At 42.6% G+C, this 20,164-nt stretch overlaps 1 protein-coding gene across 3 annotated transcripts; it reads left to right on the top strand.

The window, feature by feature from the left end:
• The first annotated feature begins 2,993 nt into the window (after positions 1–2,993).
• On the top strand, positions 2,994–19,581 carry LOC148835081 (uncharacterized). Of its 3 annotated transcripts, XM_088917377.1 has the most exons (11): positions 2,994–3,434; positions 6,349–6,694; positions 7,478–7,594; positions 11,149–11,390; positions 12,095–12,260; positions 13,149–13,248; positions 13,972–14,047; positions 14,329–14,454; positions 15,948–16,115; positions 17,918–17,975; positions 19,037–19,581. In XM_088917377.1, exons 1-11 carry the CDS (start codon positions 3,082–3,084, stop codon positions 19,133–19,135), a joined length of 1,851 nt encoding a protein of 616 aa, XP_088773503.1. In that variant the 5' UTR covers positions 2,994–3,081; the 3' UTR covers positions 19,136–19,581. The 3 variants fall into 3 exon arrangements, with proteins under 3 accessions (XP_088773503.1, XP_088773504.1, XP_088773505.1); XM_088917378.1 differs by lacking the exon at positions 19,037–19,581 and having other exon boundaries at positions 2,994–3,185; positions 17,918–18,460; XM_088917379.1 differs by lacking the exons at positions 2,994–3,434; positions 19,037–19,581 and adding an exon at positions 3,494–3,735 and having other exon boundaries at positions 17,918–18,460.
• Positions 19,582–20,164: the final 583 nt, after the last annotated feature.

The raw sequence follows: 20,164 nt of genomic DNA, 5'->3' as shown, positions 1-20,164 counted from the left end.
CTATTTTTCTAAAAGTGGATGTAGACTACAAAATTTATAAACACCATTTAAAAACCAACTTGTTTCACCACTACGTGCTAGGTCTAGCATAATAATATATGGATCCTCTAAATTGTCAGTTCTATTTTACATCACAAGTCTCAACACCAACAGCAAAATTATGTGCATGACAGAGAATTGACATTGCTCTCACTGATATTGCTGCTGAAAAAAATTGAGATCTAAACCAATTATCTATAAAATATAGGCCCTAATCTGCATTCCATTTAGAGTTATCTGTTCAACTGGGCAGGAAACCTCAAAAACTATCGTTTTTCTACTGCCATGGTAATGTAAATATATAGTGGGATACTGTTGATCTTCCAAAAGCAGATTTATCACATGATTAAACTGTCAGAGAAAAGGGCATTATGGTGAAGAAGCTAATTTAATCACAAAAAGGTGTTTCACAAAATTAGAAACATCTTGATGAATAGATTTGTTTGTGAAAGTTGCATGTTTTGGCACAGCATCACATATTTTCCTTTTCTTACTGCCCTGCGGAGAATAAGCAAAATCTTTGGCCCGTTTCAGCCCTCTCAAGACTTCAAAGAAGCCATACGATATTTTAAAAAATGCAGGCATTTAAATCATCCGCTCCAAATTCGCAAATGATAGTACTGAACTTGTCATGAAATTCCTTTTATATTTCTCATTTCTGACCTGAAGTCCTAACTATAAGATTTAAGAGACAAGGTGAAGTACCTAAATGTGCTGGGATAATAGTTATTACAGGGAAAAAATGAGCTAAAGAGTATGATGGGAATGAACTGACAGCCTGCCTTTTGGTAACAGAGTATTTTCTATATGTTTGCTACCCTTAAAGATACAGCACTCACTGACCATGTTAATTTTAACTTTGAGATAACTTTGGATTTTCTAAAATGAACTTTAGAAGAAATATATATATGTATGTATTTATGTATATTTATTACGCAACATTAAGCACAATACTAAAATGTGCAACATTTCCCGCAATTTAACACAAATCAAGGGCTAAATTCTAAAGATAATATTTGTGGCTTGCACCCAGTGGCTGTACTGTATATCTCCTTGGGGAGGTAGCTGATTTGTCTGTTGTGGGTGCTGAGCTATGGGTGGAGTTATTGTCTGTGAGAATCACAGCAAGCAGGATCCTTTCATCGACAAATGAAGACTTGCAGAATCAAACTTAGTTGAGACATTTCCTTTTTCTGGAAACTTTTATGCTAAAGGAAGTGAGCTGTAGTTCACCACCCCTTCAGAAAATAGGGAATCACGTGGTATACTGCACGACAGCAACTTTGGAAACAGTTTATGCACCGAGCATTTCATGAGTCTCCACAGTGATGTGTCCAAACCCCGACCTTTAAAGCATATGATCCTAAGTGTGAGAAACAGAAGTCAAGAACTCTTATACAGGGCACAGGCTTAATTTGTGACCTTGCATAAGGGACTTAAATTAAATGAATGGCATGGGAGGATAAAAGTACTTAACGCATATATATATATATGGCCCAGAAAAAATGGAAAAGGTTTAACATTTGCTAGGCTGTAACAGAATGTTCATACAAGAAATCAAACCATTTTTCCTTATTTGACAATAACTACAACAGGTAATAGCAGATTAGCCATTTTTGACACTCTGGATTTGACAGTGACACTAATAGAAGAGGCCCGATGTTGATTTATCTTGTTATTCATCACATAGGCTCCATGTGCAGTGACTCCAGGTATGGATCCAACATCTGTGTTGTGCTTATGACCAGGCCAGAACTGAAGTGAGCAGCCCATGTATCAGTCCTTTGCCGTTGCTGGTGTGGCTGGAGGTCCATTTATAATATTCCCTGCATTTTGAGATACATGGTTTTGATTCAATGTTAAAATGTGTAATACATAGAACACTGACTTGCACATATAGGTGATTCTGAGGTGCTAACAAATACAGAACTCAGAAATAGTGATGTTCACCATTTTCCCCACAGTACTTCTATGCCCCAAATAGTATCCTTCTGAAAAATGACTTGTATCAGATCCTCTGCTGGTTGAGGTTGCTCCATTTTATGCATAGTATTGTGATACACTTAAGTTTGTTTTTGTGTCAGTGCTGCTGGCTAGAACATGACTGAAGAGCTTTTATGAACATTTACTGGGATACAGAAATAACAGGGATAATATTGAGAGCAGCATTGACAGAAATGTTTGCATTTCTGTCTTAGGGATTCTCTCAGTAGCTGATTCCTGTGAATTTAGATGCTGTCAGAAATGCCTGTTGCTGTTTTCTGAAGTGCTGTGTTCAGATTTTATATACAGTAAGCGACAGAGAAAGATATGTTATCGTTGTACAAATCAATCCTAATTCATAACAGTAAGGTGTTCTTTCTGACTGCACAATGAAAGTGACAACCCTGCTTTACTTACACCTCTAAAATACTCAAAATACAGAAGACCTGTACACCACTGCAGATCATTTCTGTACCACGTGATATTTATGTCTATCAGTAGTACAAAGATCTTAAAGAATCTTTCTTAAAAGGGGGAGAGCTTGTACCACTTAGAGCCAAGGACATTCTGCAAGGTACTGTAATTGCTTGACAGTGTATGGTAAACAGTGAGTCTCTCTTTACATAGCCTCACACACGCCTAATCACAATTAGAGGGAATTTCTTTAAAGCACTGAGGACGATCCCTTAGTTATTTGCCGTAGGGGCTGAAGCAGGCAGCAATGTGATCTTCCAGTATCTGTCTGTTCCTCGGGACCCAAGATCATGCTCCTTAGATAAACATTAATTTCCCATCCCCTTAACATGTCTGATCAACACACGTCAATGGGAGTTTAATCCAGGCCTGGGCTCAAAAATAGCTCTGGGGTGGGGGGAGGCAGGAAGGACTGGTTGGCATGTGCCCTGAGTAATCCCGCTTTAAATAGCACCTGCAGGGACAGAGGGAGAGCAGCACACAGGCAGAGACGCAAACGGACCCTGCGCTGAACACAGAGGGAGTCACACACACAGCGTCGCTCCGCCTGGGACTATACTGCAACCCGCCTACACCTGTCTGAGGATGAACTTTGCAGCCCAGTTCCTCTACTCACGCTACAAGAACAGCGCTACTCCTCGGGAAGCCAGAGGCTCTGATGGCGAGGAAAACGATCCCTTCTGGCAAAGGTCAGCCACCCCTCACTTTCACCCCTCCGATCAGCCTGCTGTGAAGAGACAGTCGTTAGCCCAAACTACTGTAACGCACCCTGTAGCCCCACCTCCTCCTCCTCTCCAGCCCCACGGTGATCCAGCAGCTTCCCCAGCCCAGCGGGAGTCCTCCTCCATCATCCCAAAGCCTCTTTTTCTTCCCTTTCAAGATCTGGTGGGCCTTCTCCTCCGGCTGGCTCTGTCCCTCATCTTCCTGCTCTTTTTCAGGTAAAATAACATTGCATCCCCATCCCCCTCTCCCTGCTGTGTGCTACTGCTGGGAGAGAGGAAAATGAGAAGGAAGAAGGCAAAACCGGTGAAATCAGAAAAGGATTCATCTACAGCAGCTCACAAGAAGAAACTTCGAACCAGGGAGAGACAAAAGATTTCGAGACAAAATGAGAGAGGAAGTCTGTGTCGATTCCAACATGCAGTGGAAGTGCAGTTAAATGGACTTTCTTGGGCTCGTTCCACCTAGTGGGAATTGTAGAAGTAGGAATCATCTTTACATGGCATTCCCTTGTGTAAGGTACAGTGGCATGCCCTCTTATTGTAGAATAAGATAGATAAGATCAGATCACTTTATTAGCCCTATACAATTTCTTGCATTAGGAATTGGTCTTTTCCACATACCCCAGCTTGCTCTCCATGAGACACAGAGGCAGGGAGAGAGAAGCTTGGGGTCAAAGCACAGGGTCAGCTATTGTACAGCACCCCTGGAGCAATTGGGGTTAAGGGGCTTGCTCAGGAGCCCAACAGAGTAGGACCCAGGATTTGAACCGGCAACCTTTCAGCCACAAGGGCAGATCCTTAGCCACAGAGCCACTGCTCCGCCCCAAGTGTGACAAATACTGCAGAGTCAATGTTCAAGACAAGTTCCAGACAGGCTGCATTTTGCCAAAAGAAGAACTGTGTTACAGTTTTTTTTTCAGAAATAAAATAAAAAGGGGTTAAACTGATAAATAATATTTAATTGAATAGCTAAAAAAATCATACACTTCTTTTCCTTCATGTGAAGCCTTCAAATTGTAGAACCTGGGTATCTTGTGCCCATGAAGTGGTGATTTTGGTTGGGTTTGTCTAGTGAGTCTTCAGAAGCTCCTTCTTTTTGTGGCAGCAGGGTATTAATATCTTATTGCACCCAATCACTTTTGCCATTTCCCCTCCCTCTAGTTCTCTTCCTCAGATGAAAGCTCTCACATGCAGTGTGGGTGTGGATGGATTGGTCTTACTGTATATGTAGTATATCTCACCCCTTATTGCTGAATTGACACTCAGGGGAAAGCTATGTTAGAATTAGCTTTCTTCTTCTTGTGTATTACTCGTATGGAAACAAGTCATTATCTAATGAAGTGGGGGATCTTCGCAGGGATATGAGGTGTGTGGGTCCCATGAGAGTGCACTGGCTATTGCCCTATTACTGTACGGAGGGAATGGCAGATAGAAGGAAGAGTTTTAGAGCCCACTGATGTGAAGCATCTTCCAGTTGGATTGGTTTATCAATAGCTGGTTGATTCTGAATGCAAAGTGTGCAAAATGGATGTTCTTCGAAGACTTGATCAGGTGATGGCAATGCACAGCAGTAGTCTTGATTCCATCCATCCCTTTTCTAACCACTTTATGCAATTGAGGTTCGTAAGGGAGCCAGAGTCTATTCCGGCACACAATGGAGCAATGCGGGATACACCCTGGACCAGTCTATCGCAGTGCAGACGCATAGATACAAACACAGACATTCACACACTTACACCTAGGGTTAATTTTCCCAGAAATCAATTAACCTGCCAGTCTGTTTTTGGAGTTCAAATATACAAACTCCACACAAATAGCACCTCGGGTCCGGAAATTAATCCTGGGCCCCAGCTCTGTAAGGCAGTAATGCTAACCACTGTACCACCCTGTCATCCTATATCCACTTTACATGATCTATCCTTAAAGGAAGCAGAAGAGGTTATAATTCAAGAACAGATAAGTGTGAGTTTCCTCATAAATACAAAAGAGAGCAGGATCACACTGCGCACATGTCAGGAACCATAGCGAAGTGGCTGGTTTGGACCCTATGCGAGGCATTTGGAGGTCTTTTCCAGAAAGGTTCCGTTTAGTACCAAAAGTATCCAAGTCCGAAAATGGTAAGCGAAGCCGTAGTCAAGGGATAGCGCAAGAGTTTCGAGAGCCAAAAAGTCGATCAGATGAAAGTGTCTTTCCAAAATGGTTGGACGAAGGTTGAGCTCAAGAGAGGGATCTTTGGTAGTGAGCAGAGACTGAGTAGACTGAGAGGGTATGAAAAGGGAAGATCGTGTGGAACGATAATTGATTAATTTGTGCGTGAATGTCTACGGTGAGAAGTGCTTGTGGGTATGCGGTGACATTTAAGCGCTTGCATGCGGTTCGTGACAGCACAGACTCGGTCCAACTCCTCTTTAGCTCTTCGGCTGAAGGCAGATATATGATGAAAGGACCAAGTCTGAAAACATTGAACAAATGGCCAAGTGAGCAGAAGTTTAAAGAGTTTGTGTGGGGAACTGCGTCAGCATGCATTGGCCTGTGAAGGAACAAGTGAAGGTTAATTCCACGGAATTCAGCAACTGGGCCTTCTTCAGTTTCCAAAGTGAGGTGCTGACTTCAAAAGTCTGAGTCTCAGACTCAGCTCCTGGAAGACCTAGTGTCTCCTGGTCCTGATTATTTAATTAACTGCATAATTATAACATTCCAACCAGGCTCCAATAAACATGTAAATGACTTCCTTCAGCAAATTAAATGTGTTGGGTACTCAGTTTTAAAAGACCTTAAGAAAATTCCTTTTATGAGGAAGAAGTAATAGAACTGTTTAGTTGATTATTCAGATTGGAACTCAAACCAGACACATGTCCCTCCAGGAACTGAGTTTAAGACCCGTGTTTTAAGCCTTTTACTCAACACAATAACAGTATTGTCTACAGTTGAGTCCATGCCCCTCCAGTTACAAATCACTACTTGTTCTCCCACGGTGTTGACATTGCATAATATTGACTCTGCAGCACTTAGTTTAACGTGATCTGTGGACTATTAATATGCCAGTTACCGGTAAGAGAAACAGTTGGGGAAGAATTAACGTGCAAACCCAGTGTTAGAAGCTTTGCTGACCTGTCTATCTGCTCCGCAGTGAAGGGCAGCGCGGCACTGGCAACCAAAAGGACACGTCACACCGTGAGGGCCGGAGTCACAGGGAAGGGCCAATTAGGAATGGCCACGTGCCTTCCCGTCCAACCGCCATCCACCCCGAGCGCCTGAAGGACTTTGGGGAGGAGGAGTACCTGAACGGGGATGTCAAGACCTTGGAGATGAAGATTGTTAGTCGTCCTGAGCCCCTGCTGGGGGACCTAGCAATTCCTCCAACTCAGAAGGTGCGCCAGCCCAGCCAAGAGACCCCTGCGGAGTTCATCTGCTTTGAGGATATCAGCGCTGCTGCCCTCAAGATCCAGTCTGGAGTCCAGAAGACTCCCTGCACGGTACTGCCACTCTGCCCCTCCTTTTCCAACTGCCCTATAATCCCTACTCCCACCCTGTCTTCTCCCAATATTGCCCTACTCATCCTGTTTCTACTATGTAGTCCTGTTTGTGTTAAACTCAGAACCCTACTGTAATCTGGAGCACATAACTCACTCATAATTCATTGTGAGTAAAACACTGCATTAATAATAATAACAGTAATAATAATTATTATGCTCTTTTCTGGACACTCCACTTAAAAGCACTGTACAGGTAAATTGGTACAGGTATTGGTGGCAACACCACCAATGTGGAGCACACACCTGGATGATGTGACAGCAGCTAAAGTGTGCCAGTACGCTCCCCACACATCAGTTATCATTCTGGGGGGAACGGAGTAATGGAGCCAATTCATAAATGGGGATTAGTAGAAGGCTATGATTGCTAAAGGCCAAGGGGAAATTTGGCCAGGATACTGGGTTAACACCCCTAATATTTTCAAGAAATGCCTTGGGATTTTTAATGGCCAAGGAGAGTCAGGACTTCAGCTTTACTTCTTATCCAGAGAATGGCACTGTTTTTACAGTATAGTGTCCCCATCGCTATACTGGGGTATTAGGACCCACACAGAGAGCAGTGTGAGCGCCCCCCAACTGGCCCCACTAACACCTCTTCCAGCAGCAACCTTAGTTTTTCCCAGGAGGTCTCCCATCCAAGTACTGGCCAGGCTCACACCTGCTTAGCTTCAGTGGGTTGTCAGTTGTGAGCAACAGCACCAACAGCTAAAATTCTCTGTCCTTCAGTATTCCCGGCTGTCCAAGCAGTGTGGCATAGAGATCTTCCTGAAAAAGGAGCACCTCCAGTACACAGGCACAGTGAAGGAGCGCGGCGTGCTGTGCCTCCTCTCGTCCCTGCGCCAGGTAACAATGCCAACACAGACAAACAAAAACAAGAAACCAGAAACAAGCAGTTTGTTTTCTATGGAAACAACCCCCATATTTCCTTACAGTGTATCTAAGCATACATTGTTTTTTATTTAACGATGAAAAGATTTACAAACAGAACGCGTCCAGAACAGCAAAATAAACGTTTGCCTTCATCTTTCATTTTTGTCATATAAAATATTAACATCATGCCAGCAGATATGGGGTGGGGGGGGGTATACAAGAAAATACAATTGTTTAATGAGAAACACAACAAACAACAAAATAGTCCACACAGAAATATTACTGTATATTCTCTCATAACCTGAAATCAGGTCTCAGTGGGGAGATAAAATGAATCCATGTTTCCCAGTATTTCCTAAACCTCTCTGCCTGTAACCTGAGAGAAAAAGTTATCTTTTCCATTATATAGATTTCATTCACAACATTAAGCCATTGTTCATGTGTTGGAGAATTTTATAAGCCATTTTCTTGTGATTGCTTTTTTACTAGCTGCTAGAAAAGTCCCTAATATGTGTCTATCCTTCATTTCAATATGATCAACGTCAAAATTGCCCCAATACATAACAGAAAATTCAAATGGTACTGTACGTCCACATTTACTATATTGTTAAGGGTTATATGTATAGGTTTCCAGTATTGTTGTATTTCTGGGCATGACCAGAATATGTGTGAGTGAGTCATAACTTGTTCTCCACATAACCTCCAGCACTGAACTGCTGCCTTTTTGTTTGGCTTGAATTTTAGGGCTGATAAAAAAAACGGGTCAGATTCCACCAACAGAAGTTTCTCCAAGTCTGTGAACTTGTAGAGCCTTGTTGAAATCTACATATGTAATTCCACTGATCTGCAGAAATTGTTGTATTGATTTCTTTTTCCCATTTTATTTCAATCCATTCTGTTGAGTCTTTTTTCATATATTCGATACTACTGTACAGCTTTGATCTTATTTCTCTCAAATTACCCTGCTGATAAGCAGCTGTAAAACTACCAAGCAGTTTATTGCCTTCCTTTATATGTGATTGCTTTCTCCAGCATTTTATATAATGTTTGATTTGAAGATATCTGTAAAAATCTTCTTTTTCCAGATTGTAATGTTGTGATAAATCTTCAAAGTTTTTCAAATGGTCCTGTTTAATCACAGTACATATTGTTTTAATCCCTTTCGTATCCCAAATTCTAAAGCACACATTGTTTAGTGACAATCACAGGTTATTTTTCCTTTCTTCCTTCCTGTTTTTGAACCAACTGTTTATTGCCCCCCGCCATGACCCCTCTGCACTAGTACGAGGGAATGAAAGAAGGATGGTAAAGAATAACATGTTCTGCCATGTTCACCATTGAGACACTATCTGACATGCTGTGAGGCCTACAGTGCGTTACAGACATTTTAGAATAGTGTCAAGGATACTCTGGCCAACTCACATCTTGAGCAATTGAACACCTGAGCTTTACTGAATAAAAAGAGGCAGCAGTGTGAAGGAGTGGTTAGGGCTCAGAATTGTGGGAAAGATTCAAATCCCAGGTGGAGAATAGCTTACCCATAAAAGAAGTACCTTTTTCAGATTGCTTCAGTAAATGACCTGGGAGTATAAATAGGCACACATGTGAGCTGTTTTGTTTAAGAGTCAGCCAATTAATAATAATAGTAAAGTTATAATTGTGATGTCTGGGCTATAGAGGGTCAGAATGAGGCTCTATAATGTTGAGCTACTGGAGAGCTCCCCAGAGTAAATTTTAACGCTCATTAATTAATAACAGTGTTTTGTCTATTATGGTATGTCTGCCATGGAATGATATGCTAACACTGTTGCTAAAATATAGTTTGGCGGTCTAATGGCTCAGTTAAAATCCACAAATTGAAGAGCCTTCTACCCCCAGTATAAGGGATAATAATGAGTACCAGTGGAGATGGGTGAGTTCAAGCAGTCCACAGCATCCTTTCCTTATTACGCAACAGGGATCTCTGTGACTTTTCCAGGAGTGGTTTAGTTCACAGTGCTGTCAGTGAGAGTGGCATCGGTCTTCCACTTCGCATTAACTCTCCTGCAAAGGCACTGTGGGACTGGTGATGTGGAAGTGACAAATGATTCTGACAAGTGAGCACTGTAAGGCGCGGGACACAAGATACCGGTATGAGGGTCTCAGTGAACAACAGGCAACCAGACGGAGAGAATATCAAAACTAAAATAATTAGTCATTTCAGATTTTGCTGCTCTGGCTCCCCCACAGCCCTGTACTGGATAAAGTGGTTAGGAAATGGATGGATGAAAATGATATGATATTTTCTAGCTTTTCTGGGAACCCCATCTGAGGAACTTCTTTAAATGGGTTTAGATCTCCGCTCTCAGAATTGATAGCAGTTATTCTGTTCCTCCTCTTTGGCATTTTAAGTTGTTTGAGCCGTGCACTTTGTCTGTGTTTTCCATCACTCTGCAACCAAGCCTACATCGTTGGTTATACTTCAAAGGCAGCAGCTGAAATAGCAGTAGGTTGAAGTCCTGCTGTTAATTTACAGTGTGATTTAGAAGCGAGACAGGAAAGAGACAGGCTGCCAGAAAGTCTTTATGCCCTGAGGATGCTTCACTAAATCTGTGCCCAGCTCCTTTTATTGCAATGTTCTCTGCCAGAACTCTCCAATTCCGGCACTAATAGAGGATTCAATCAGGCCTAATGATGCATAGTTTTCATCCAACACAATGTAAATCCAGCTGCGTGACTAATTGTTGATGCCAACATTGTAAATTAAAACAGCAGCAATGAACCCATTTCCCTACCCTTAGATTATATCTGGTTTCTGATCTTACATTCTTACCATTTTGAATGTGTTACTTTGTCTTATCTGAAACTTCATATTGAACAGCACTACCACTGAGAGACATCTGTACTGTTCTTTCCTCACTGGTACTCTGCTGGATCAGGCTGACCAGGCAAATAGAGGCTTAAAAAGACTTAAAACAGTTCTACTGCCGTCTCTTACAGCTGCTTAATTTGTACTGTATTTCTGGATAAGTACAAAGTCATCATGGAAGTTTAAAAATGAACAAGTGAAATTAGGGTAAAGTAACCATTTTTCAGTTTTTCAATGCTTTTGGATTGCCGATTATTTTCTATGTTATACCTGCCCGGCTTCTTATAATTATTTGTTTCACAAATGCTGTACGTATACAGCCCTGTTACTGCCTGGGCACAATGAAGCCCTGTAGTCACATGCCTCCAACACTCTCCCAAAAGTTCTTAAACCCAGAGTGAGTCATGATCTCCAACTCCTGTGAGTTGCAATATGGCGTGGATCACAGCATGGGGCAGAAACAGGTGTCAGTCCTACACTGTATATCTTATACTGGCATATGTGCCATTATCTAGACTGTGTGAGAGAATTGTAAAGCCCCCCAACCCCACAAAGGGGTACTAGGAGGGTGATGAAAAGTCAATGAGTTATTATTTAGGGGTTCTTTGTTCCTAAACATCTCTTGTAGCAACGATGACCACTGTGTGTGATCCTGCCATGCTTGTGTGTGTCTATTCAGGAGCAGCAAAAAAAGGGGGTGATTGTGGCTTCTGACAGCAACTTCGCCATGGCGGTGGCACACCAGGCCTGCGAGTTGCGCATTCCCGTGTTCGTCATCATGGCTGCCGACAGCTCACCGACGCGGCTCAGGATGTGCCGGGAGTACGGCGCCATGGTGATATCCTACGGCAGCACCCCCCAGGACTCACAAAGCCACGCTCGGCGCCTGGCGCAGGAGAATGGCTACCTCTACCTGGAAGAGTGAGTGACCCCTCAAAGAGCTCATGTCTTTCTCAGGACAAAAGAGTATCCACCAGGGCTTCATTTTTAAGGTTTGCTATCTTTTACAAGACGCAATTCTGAATGTCCCAGTGTGTCTAAACACCACCTCTTCACTGTCTGCTTGCAAGCACAACAGTGGAAACAATGCTTACAGGTTGTCTGATTTCCTCTCACGGGTGATGGAAAATGGAGTCGAGGGGGACACCTTTGTGGATTATAAGTACTTCAGAATTGCGATCCAAAATGTAAAACATTGCATAATCAAAGAAGGAGTTTAACATATGGGCAATAGTGATGTGAGATGTTAAGACTCTTCAGTTTTATTTAAACAGGAACCTACCAAGCATGGTGAAGGGTTTCTAACCTATCTAACACTCTAACTCCTCTGCTGCTGTTGTGTGTCACTGGCTTGTGGGGTATAGAAATACACATGTTTTGATTTATCAGAGGAAAAGAGTCTGTTCTTGGGCCTTATAACTTATTTTGGCCTTTATAATCTTGTGCCTTTTGCATTGTTGTGATTTTTATTACTCAGCTCTACTACACTACCAGCTTTTCCTTGAAGTGTTGTTTTATGACCTGTACAGTGCAGCTTTGTAAATTGCATGGACTGTCATTCTTGTCCTTCTTGTCCTGGGACAGCAAGCCTAACCTCTCCATCTGTCTCTCTTCCTTTCCATCAGGGTTGACAATGCCATGTACCTGGCAGGACTAGGCACTGTGGGCTTGGAGATGTTCGAGCAAGTGCCCAAGCTGGATGCAGTGGTTGTGCCCGCTGGGAGCCACTCTCTGCTGCTGGCTGGAACGGCAGCTGCGCTCAAACACCTCAACCGCCGTATCAGTGTCATCGTGAGTTGCAAGCTGGCGGCCAGCCACACCCTTGCCCACTCCCCTCTCTGGCAGTCTGAGTGCTATGAGACGGAATAGAGTTAGGTGTCCCACTATCGAGTTGGGGGGGTTGGGGCAAAAGGAGGGGAACTGAGAGAGAGCCAACCTACAGTATGTCCAGGTGACCCAGTAATGGAGTAGTGTCACAAAGGGATGTGACAAAACAAGTCCTGTCATGTTAAAATGAGCAACTTTGAGATGTCGACAATATATAGAATATACACCATCCATTTTCTTACCATTGTATCCAGTACAGGGTCACAGGGGAGCTGCAGCCTACCCTGATATGCAATGGGCACAAGGCAGGATACACCCTGGGCACAGACACAGATACACACTGACACCATGGCCAATTTTCCCAGAAGCCAATTACCCTAGCAGAATGTCTTTGGACTGTGGGAGGAAACCAGAGCACCTGGAGCAAATCCATGTGATCATAGGGAAAACATACAAACTCTATGTGGATAGTACCCCATGAACTGAACCCAGGGCCCAACTCTGCAAAGCAGCAATGCTAACCACTACTCCACTCTGCCCCCCAGCATATTGTATATATGCACACAAATACTGTACATCCACAAAATGTAACAGGCACAAGCACAGAAGTATTTGCTTAATTGGTCTTGTGTGCTACAGAGAAGGGACTAGTGCAAGTTAATTTATACAGTGGCTGCATAGGTCAAATTTGGCAGTACTGGGTTTTCTAGTGTTGTTCTTTATGGATGTGCATTATGTGTGCTGTTTCAGTGACAGAGGCAGGGGGAGAGCATGTGTTGCTGGATGGTGTCGTATTTGTGTGACATTCTAGCAGGCAGACAGGGCACTGAAACTGTCCCCTCTCTGCCGCAGGGAGTTGAGCCAGAAGACTTCCCCCTTCTGCAGAAGTCTCTTAAAATTGACCACCCTGTCAAAGAGCCGCCCATCGCTCCTAACAGGAAATTCTATGGAGGTACTGGTGCTGTTTCTGTCACGTCCTGCACTCGCCCTCGCAAACCCCATGACATTCCCAAACCCGCTGTTTCACGCCACGGCAGGGCCTGGCCTGGTCAGCTGTGAGATGGGAGACCTCCAAGGAAAACCAGTCTGACCAGAGGTCTCAAACCCTGGTCCTGGAGAGCCCCAGTCCAGTTATTCTTATTGGTCACCCTAAACCACCTGTTTAAAGATTGGGAATACTTGTTTAATCAATTGATTAAGTAAGCAAGTAGTATTTCAGTGAAGGGAACAAAAGTCCTTGAGAGGGCTGAAGAATATGCAGATTTTTGTTCCAAATGATCTCTAAATGATTTAATTGAACACACCACCTATTTACTTAATCCAAAGTTAAATTATTCCAAACCTTTAGAAACATATGATTGATAGATACCTCTAAAACCTGCTTCACCTGCTCCAGAACCAGGAGTGGAAATTGCTGATGATGTTGGTGAAACAGTAGGTGGCGCTCTTCCATCTGGACCACAAGATTACCATTCTGGCTTCTTTTTCTCTCATTCCCTCCTGCTTGCCTGCATGCGTCTCCCCGTTTCCTTGTTGTTACCCCTGTCGCTCTCCGATGTTCACTTCTTCAGTTGTCTAAAGCTTCAACAGCCTTTGAAGTATGAAAAGCCTGGCGTGGGAGTGGTCAGAGCACCCCTTGTTTGTCAATCCGCTCCTTAAAAGTTCTCCTTTTCAGATCTGGTGGGTCCCCCATTTGGAAGCGAGGCCTTTCAGCTGGCCAAGAAGTTGGTGGACAAGGTTGTCACTGTCAGGTAAAGAAAACACTGCCTATGCATGCTGACATGCTGTCTTCATTGGGACAGCCCCTGAAGCTTCGTCATTCCCTCTTGAGCCATCTCATTTTCTCTTCATCCATCACCAAAAAGCCACTTTACGTCCCAGAAGCACAGGGTGTAACCAAGAACAGGACACTTAACAGACACTTTTGCTGGGTTAGTCAATTGTGAGAAACGCTGCAGGAAACCCCAAAATCTTATGTAATAAGTTGTTCTGCTTTTACTGCTCATATTACATTGCTTTCTGTCTCTGTCAGTGAGCAGGATGCGCTACTGTCAATGCTGCGGTTCCAGGAATATGAGAGAGCCACAGTGGACACTGAAGGAGCCATAGGGCTGGCAGCCATCTTGGCCGGAAAGCTTCCAGAGCTTAAGGGCAAGAGGTGAGTGGGGTGGCAGAGGTCTGAGTGCGTCTGTGAGTTTCCTTTCACACTGAGCTGTGTGTACCACATTCTTGATATTAGAATGTGTGTGTATAACTGTGCGCTAGTAATATGTGTGTATCTGTGTGACTAGTTCATTTTTCATTTGAGTGAGTTGATATCTGTAAGAGCACATTTCACTTTCCTTGGTTCCATAGCAGCACTTCTCTGGAAAGGAAACACATTTGAATCTATGCTCTGAGATCAGTCCTTCTGAAGTGGTTTACATTGTTGTGCCAGTTTTCGTACCCCTTAAAGTTGTCTTTGCTAGGTACAAAAAGTTTAATGGACCACCTTTTTCTTCTTGTAGCATGCAGGTTTTCATTCTTGTTCATTTCAATTGAAGTCACTTTCAGAAAACATGGAGGCAACTTTTGTCTGTAATTTCCAGTGAATCTTCAAATTTAGCTGTCCACACAGGCACACCCTGTGCAATTCCTACAAAAACTCCAGTGGGACACAGAAATCTTGTTGGATTTATCTTGCTTACAAGTTTTATTTTCAACCTGCTTTGTCCTGTTGAAAAATAAACTTAAAAATTTAAAAATAAAGAGAGTTTAACGACAGGAAATTGATTCCAGTTGTCAGATCACGTATACGCATGATCTGATAGATCATGGTGAAGGCCTGCAGGATCCGCAAGATTCCCAAAAGTGTCTTACTCTACAATTGTAGGAATTCATTAGGTCACCCAAATCCTGCAGGTGAACAGCGTTTACATAATGTCTAGGAAGTGTTAGTGTCAGAGCTCTGAATTATTGCTATGAGGGAGACATTAGTAGAATCATAGGAGAAACAATAAGAGTCAGGAAACAGGAGATCTTAGTTAAGACTCATTGAGGAGGCATGCGAGGTGAGGTAGCCACCTTTCCAGTGCAGGCTCTGCATGCTCTTTAACATCTGGCCCGCAGCTGATTCAGACCTGGGCTTCCTGAGTAGAAAAAGAAATGGTGGAGACGGATATAACAGAGCCCTGCTGAATTAAAATAACACTCTGAGCTACACTGGGCAGCTTGAACTGGATGCTGGAACTTTGAGTAATGAATACGATGGGAGGGGAAGAGATCCCTGCAATATTGAAATGCACAGCTGTTACAGCTGCATCCATGTGGAACAACATGTAGCATTAAACAGAGCAGAGGATCAACAACAGCTTCTGGGGTCAATGGGGTCAAGGGTCAATTTAAGTCTGTTTTTAAAATGTATATGTAATATAGGGAGTCAGCTGTTACTTTCTCCACCTTGAAAAAATTAGGTTTTCCCTCTGTGGCTCAACTGCAAAATTGTATTCTGCCCGGCAGCCCTTGTTAACCTTCTTTAAGAGTTTGCAGCTCAACCCAGACATATGAAAAGACTTGAAGACTAGAGCTGTTATTTTTTTGTCCTTTGTCTTTTGTTTGTTGCCTGATTTCTTGGTTTGAGGCAGCTGTTCTTCTTTTCCTTCTCTGACCCAGAGTGGCGGTGCTGGTCAGCAGTGCTAATATGGAGCTGGACCTGATGAGGCAATGTGTGGACCGAGCCCTGGCTCTGGACTCTCGGGTTAACAAATTCACAGTGCAGCTGGGGCGGGGGCCCGGGGACCTGGCCAAACTCCTGGACCTCCTGGCTAGGGAGGATGTGAGGTGAGGTATCGTGTCCCTGTTTTTCTGAGTAAGACGTACTGTGAACAGTAACTAATATTGTGACATCCGCAGCAGGGAGAAACACACACCTAATCCAAAGGCCAAGAACTTGCCACGGCAGACAGGGGAGAGGATATTCACAAACAGAGGAGCAGATGCTCTAGAAATATTTTGAAAAGGGCGTGCTAATGCTTAAAAGTACAGAAATACAAATGAGAGGAGGCCATTTAGTCCATTTTGCTCATAATTCAATGATCCAAAGATCGGATCTGTAGGCATTTCTTGACCTAAAGATCCCTGAAAATGTGTTTCAAAAACATGGACAATTGGTTGCAGCCCCCCCAAAACTCTTTTTGTAAAGAAGTACCTTTTACTTTCAGTCCTCAATGCACACATTCTTTACATGTGTGTTCTTATTTCACTATTGTTCCTGACATACAATGTAGTCCTCGAGGTTGACATTGTCAGTTTTGTTCACGATTTTAAATATTTTCATCAGGTCTCCTCACAGTATCCAATGTGAGGGGATTTGTGAGTTGTTGTTCCTTTAACCTGTTTGTTTAAGACATCCCCACCTTGTCATCCTTCTTGAACTGATACAAAAAAGACATTGCCGCGTTTGATTCTAGGACAGCAATGTACTTTTTGTATTGCAGCAACCAAACTTGGTCAACACTAAACGAGGTGTCATTAATGTCCTTGATTTCAATTCTGCTTTTCACTCTTCATCCTCACATCCTGTTTGCCTTTGTGTCTGTTTTACAAATATTAGTAAAAAAAACAGCTGTTCTTTTTTAAATTAATTAAACTGTACTTTAATGGTTTACTATGGTGTGTGATAAAACAAAATCAGTGAGCTTTCATGAAGGTAACGCTACTGACATGAACAGAAAATCTGCATCAATTAGGACTGGAATGCCATAGAACATAATTGAAATTAAAACTACAGCAAGGAGACTGGGCCATGTTTAATGAGCCCATGCCAGAGCCGTTCACAGAGGAGAACTAAGTCAAAATGCAACAAAGAAGAGAAGATCTGCAGCTGAAACAGAGTACAAATCCCATACCACCACCTAGAGTAATACTAAAAGGGAGGGTGATGAGGTCACATCTGTGAAGCAGAAGTGAGTTCATAGATACTAATGACAGGACTGCAGATCCACATTGACAGACATTATTATGTGCAACAGGGGAAAAATTGCTCTGCAGACAGAAAGCCTGACTGCAGTGATAATGAATGGAACCCCCAAAAGACACTAGAAAACCACAGCGTTTTTTCCTAATAGCCCATAGACCCTAGTTCAAATCAGTGTTTGAAACAGATGGACCTTTTCATGTACTATAGTGCTGACATGGGTTCAGGTACATACAAACTGACAGACATGGGTTGAAGATCACTGAGCACAACTGCAAAGCTATTCATTAAATATTAATCATGTAATGGAAGCTTTTGTCTGCAGTGATGTACAGTGCCTAGGGAGTGACGTTTGTCTTAACAACTGTTTCCAAGTTGAGTGACTCATAATAAGTACTGTTTTATTTCATTCAAAAGGCAGGGCAGAAGGAAGTTATGTAACTCACTCAATACAGCACAAAGAGCTCAGAGCAGAGCAGAGTACAGGAGCTTTGTTTTAATCACTGGGCCAATTAACCTCCTATTTTGGGCTTTTAAATGCCCTGAACAAAGAAACTGATATTTCAGCTCCCTGTGTAAATCAAAATATATGACTGTAGGTGTTATTGATTATCTAAATATCTTACTTTACTTAACCCCTTTTTCTCTTTTCCTTTTTCTCTCTCAGTCTGCTGGATATCCGACATGAGGCCCAGATAGGTGCCACAGATCTCTTCCATGTTCAGGTAAGAGGAAATCTTGGTAATCCAGGATTTACTCTAAATCTCTTCAGCTCCGGCCCTAGTTATCTTCAGAACTTCACCAGTTTTAATGACCCCAAAAGAGACTGTGGTGAAATGGTTTAAGTGCAGTTTACCACTGATTTCTTCTGCAATATAACAAGATGACATCACAATTTAGCATAAAATGAATCTGATTGGGATAAAGGCTCATAGAACAAGTAATCTTTTAGGTCATCTCCAGAAAGATCAATGCCTTTAGATTCACCTTAAAAATGTTCCTTTCAATATTTCGTTATGTATGAAATTACATCAGGCAGGAGAGTGAAGTTAGATATTTTACACTAACATGAACGCTTGTGCCAGGAGGTAAAGTCTGTACCAGAGCACAGTGGCTTACGGGCCTAGAGTTCTTCCTGATTACCAGATTGTTAATCAAATGGAGAGCATGTGATTCCCCCCAGCTATGAATTTGAACTCAACTCTGCACATCCCTACTTACAGCTGGGTGGACTGGAGCAAATGGGCTAAAGACACAAGGGCTGTGTCAGTAGAGGGAACTTGAACCAATAGACAGACAGACGTTTTATGGTCTCAGAGGCTTTCCCACTACTCTGTGCTGTCCTCCTGGTGCCAGAACCTTCAACTTTACATTAAGAACTTGTTGAGCCCATCAAAAGGTTGTGATTTGTTTCTGATTGGCTGGACTGAAGGACAGAAAACAAAAAAGGAGGAAGTGGAAGAGAATTTTCCTACGAGCTTCATCTGCATTCTCTCGTGATGAATCTGTCTCAAGTGTCAGAGAGACCAGTTTGTGTCAGTCTCTGGTACCAGATAGGCCTATTCGTGTGTCTATTTGAATCATCGGACTGAACTGTCTGGGTGTCATACTGGTGTTTTGAATTTGTGTATCTGGCTGACCTGTATGTCTGTTTGCATCGTCTGTCTTTTTCACCTGTCCATTTGAATCACAGGCCTATTTAACGTATCCGGTCTCAGAGCTGTCAGTGTGCCTGCCCAAACCATCTTGTGTTTCTGTCTGTCTGACTTGTCTGTGTCTGCCTTAGGTGTCATGTGTCGTGGAGACCAGGGACAAGTCCCAAACAGCTCAACTGCGCAGTAATCTGTCAGAGCGTTATGCTACTCTGCGCTGGCAAGATCGGTGACCGCAGAGGGCACTGGCGTACCTCTTATGCTGCACTTTAAACACACACAGGCAGCATCCACAACCCAGTAATTAATTCACTTATACTGCATCACATACTGTCATTCACTGTGCAGCGCCTTTGACGAAAAACACTAGACAAGTTTCATTCACTTAGTCCAGAACAACAGTACAGCTACACACACAGCCCTGACATGTATTGTGGTGTACGAGTCATTTTCCTGCAATGTAATTTTCAATATGCCTTATCAGGCATCACAAAAAGTACAGACTGTCCGCACCTCTCAACAGCTCAAGTCTACGCACACAGGGGCTAAATATTGATATTTGTAACATAATATTTGTCATTAAAGCTTGTGTTTCTGAAATACTGTATATACATTTTGTTTCTAATGGAGTTTGAATGTTGTAGGCTATTAAAAAAATCACTGTGCTTGGGGAAAAAAAGTGTTCTGTGCATTGTTTTTGTCAAGGGTTTCAACCTGTCACCTTCAAAGGTAAAAGAACTGAAAATAACTTTGACTAAGTAAAAGTCAAATGTCTACAGTACTTTACAGGGAAATTTTCAAAATGAGAATGTTGTGCACGTTTCCACATGTGATTTTATATTCTTTGTGAGGTGTTGTAATTGGTTGATTTAAATACTTGTAATTTCTAAACAGGTAAATACTGCTGAATCGCTAAAAAGCAATCAATGCAATATATCGGTAGGAATCTTTGCATCACTCATGCAATTTTCGCATTGCTCCAGTTAGTGTTATTTTAAACACTTTATTCTTCTTTGCAAAAGTAGTTTAAAGGAGCAACATTGCAGAACTTTGCATTTTACAAAATTATCACTATCAATGAATACCTAATAAATCCATGAGATCTCATAAAGATGCAGGGGCACAATTAGAGTATGCAGGTTTTTTAATATTGCAACAGCACTTACTAATGTGTAAATCATACTGTATCAATACAGCAGTTAGAGTTGAGTGTTTTGGCCAATGCGGTCTTAAAAGTGGAGTCTTGATCTAGTCATGTAAAG

Source organism: Atractosteus spatula, chromosome 5 (genome assembly GCF_055471065.1).
Source record: "Atractosteus spatula isolate fAtrSpa1 chromosome 5, fAtrSpa1.hap1, whole genome shotgun sequence".
In the NCBI taxonomy this organism is placed as follows: domain Eukaryota; kingdom Metazoa; phylum Chordata; class Actinopteri; order Semionotiformes; family Lepisosteidae; genus Atractosteus; species Atractosteus spatula.
The sequence above is the reverse complement of the archived record's forward strand: the minus strand, read 5'-3'. Positions and strand labels throughout refer to the sequence as shown.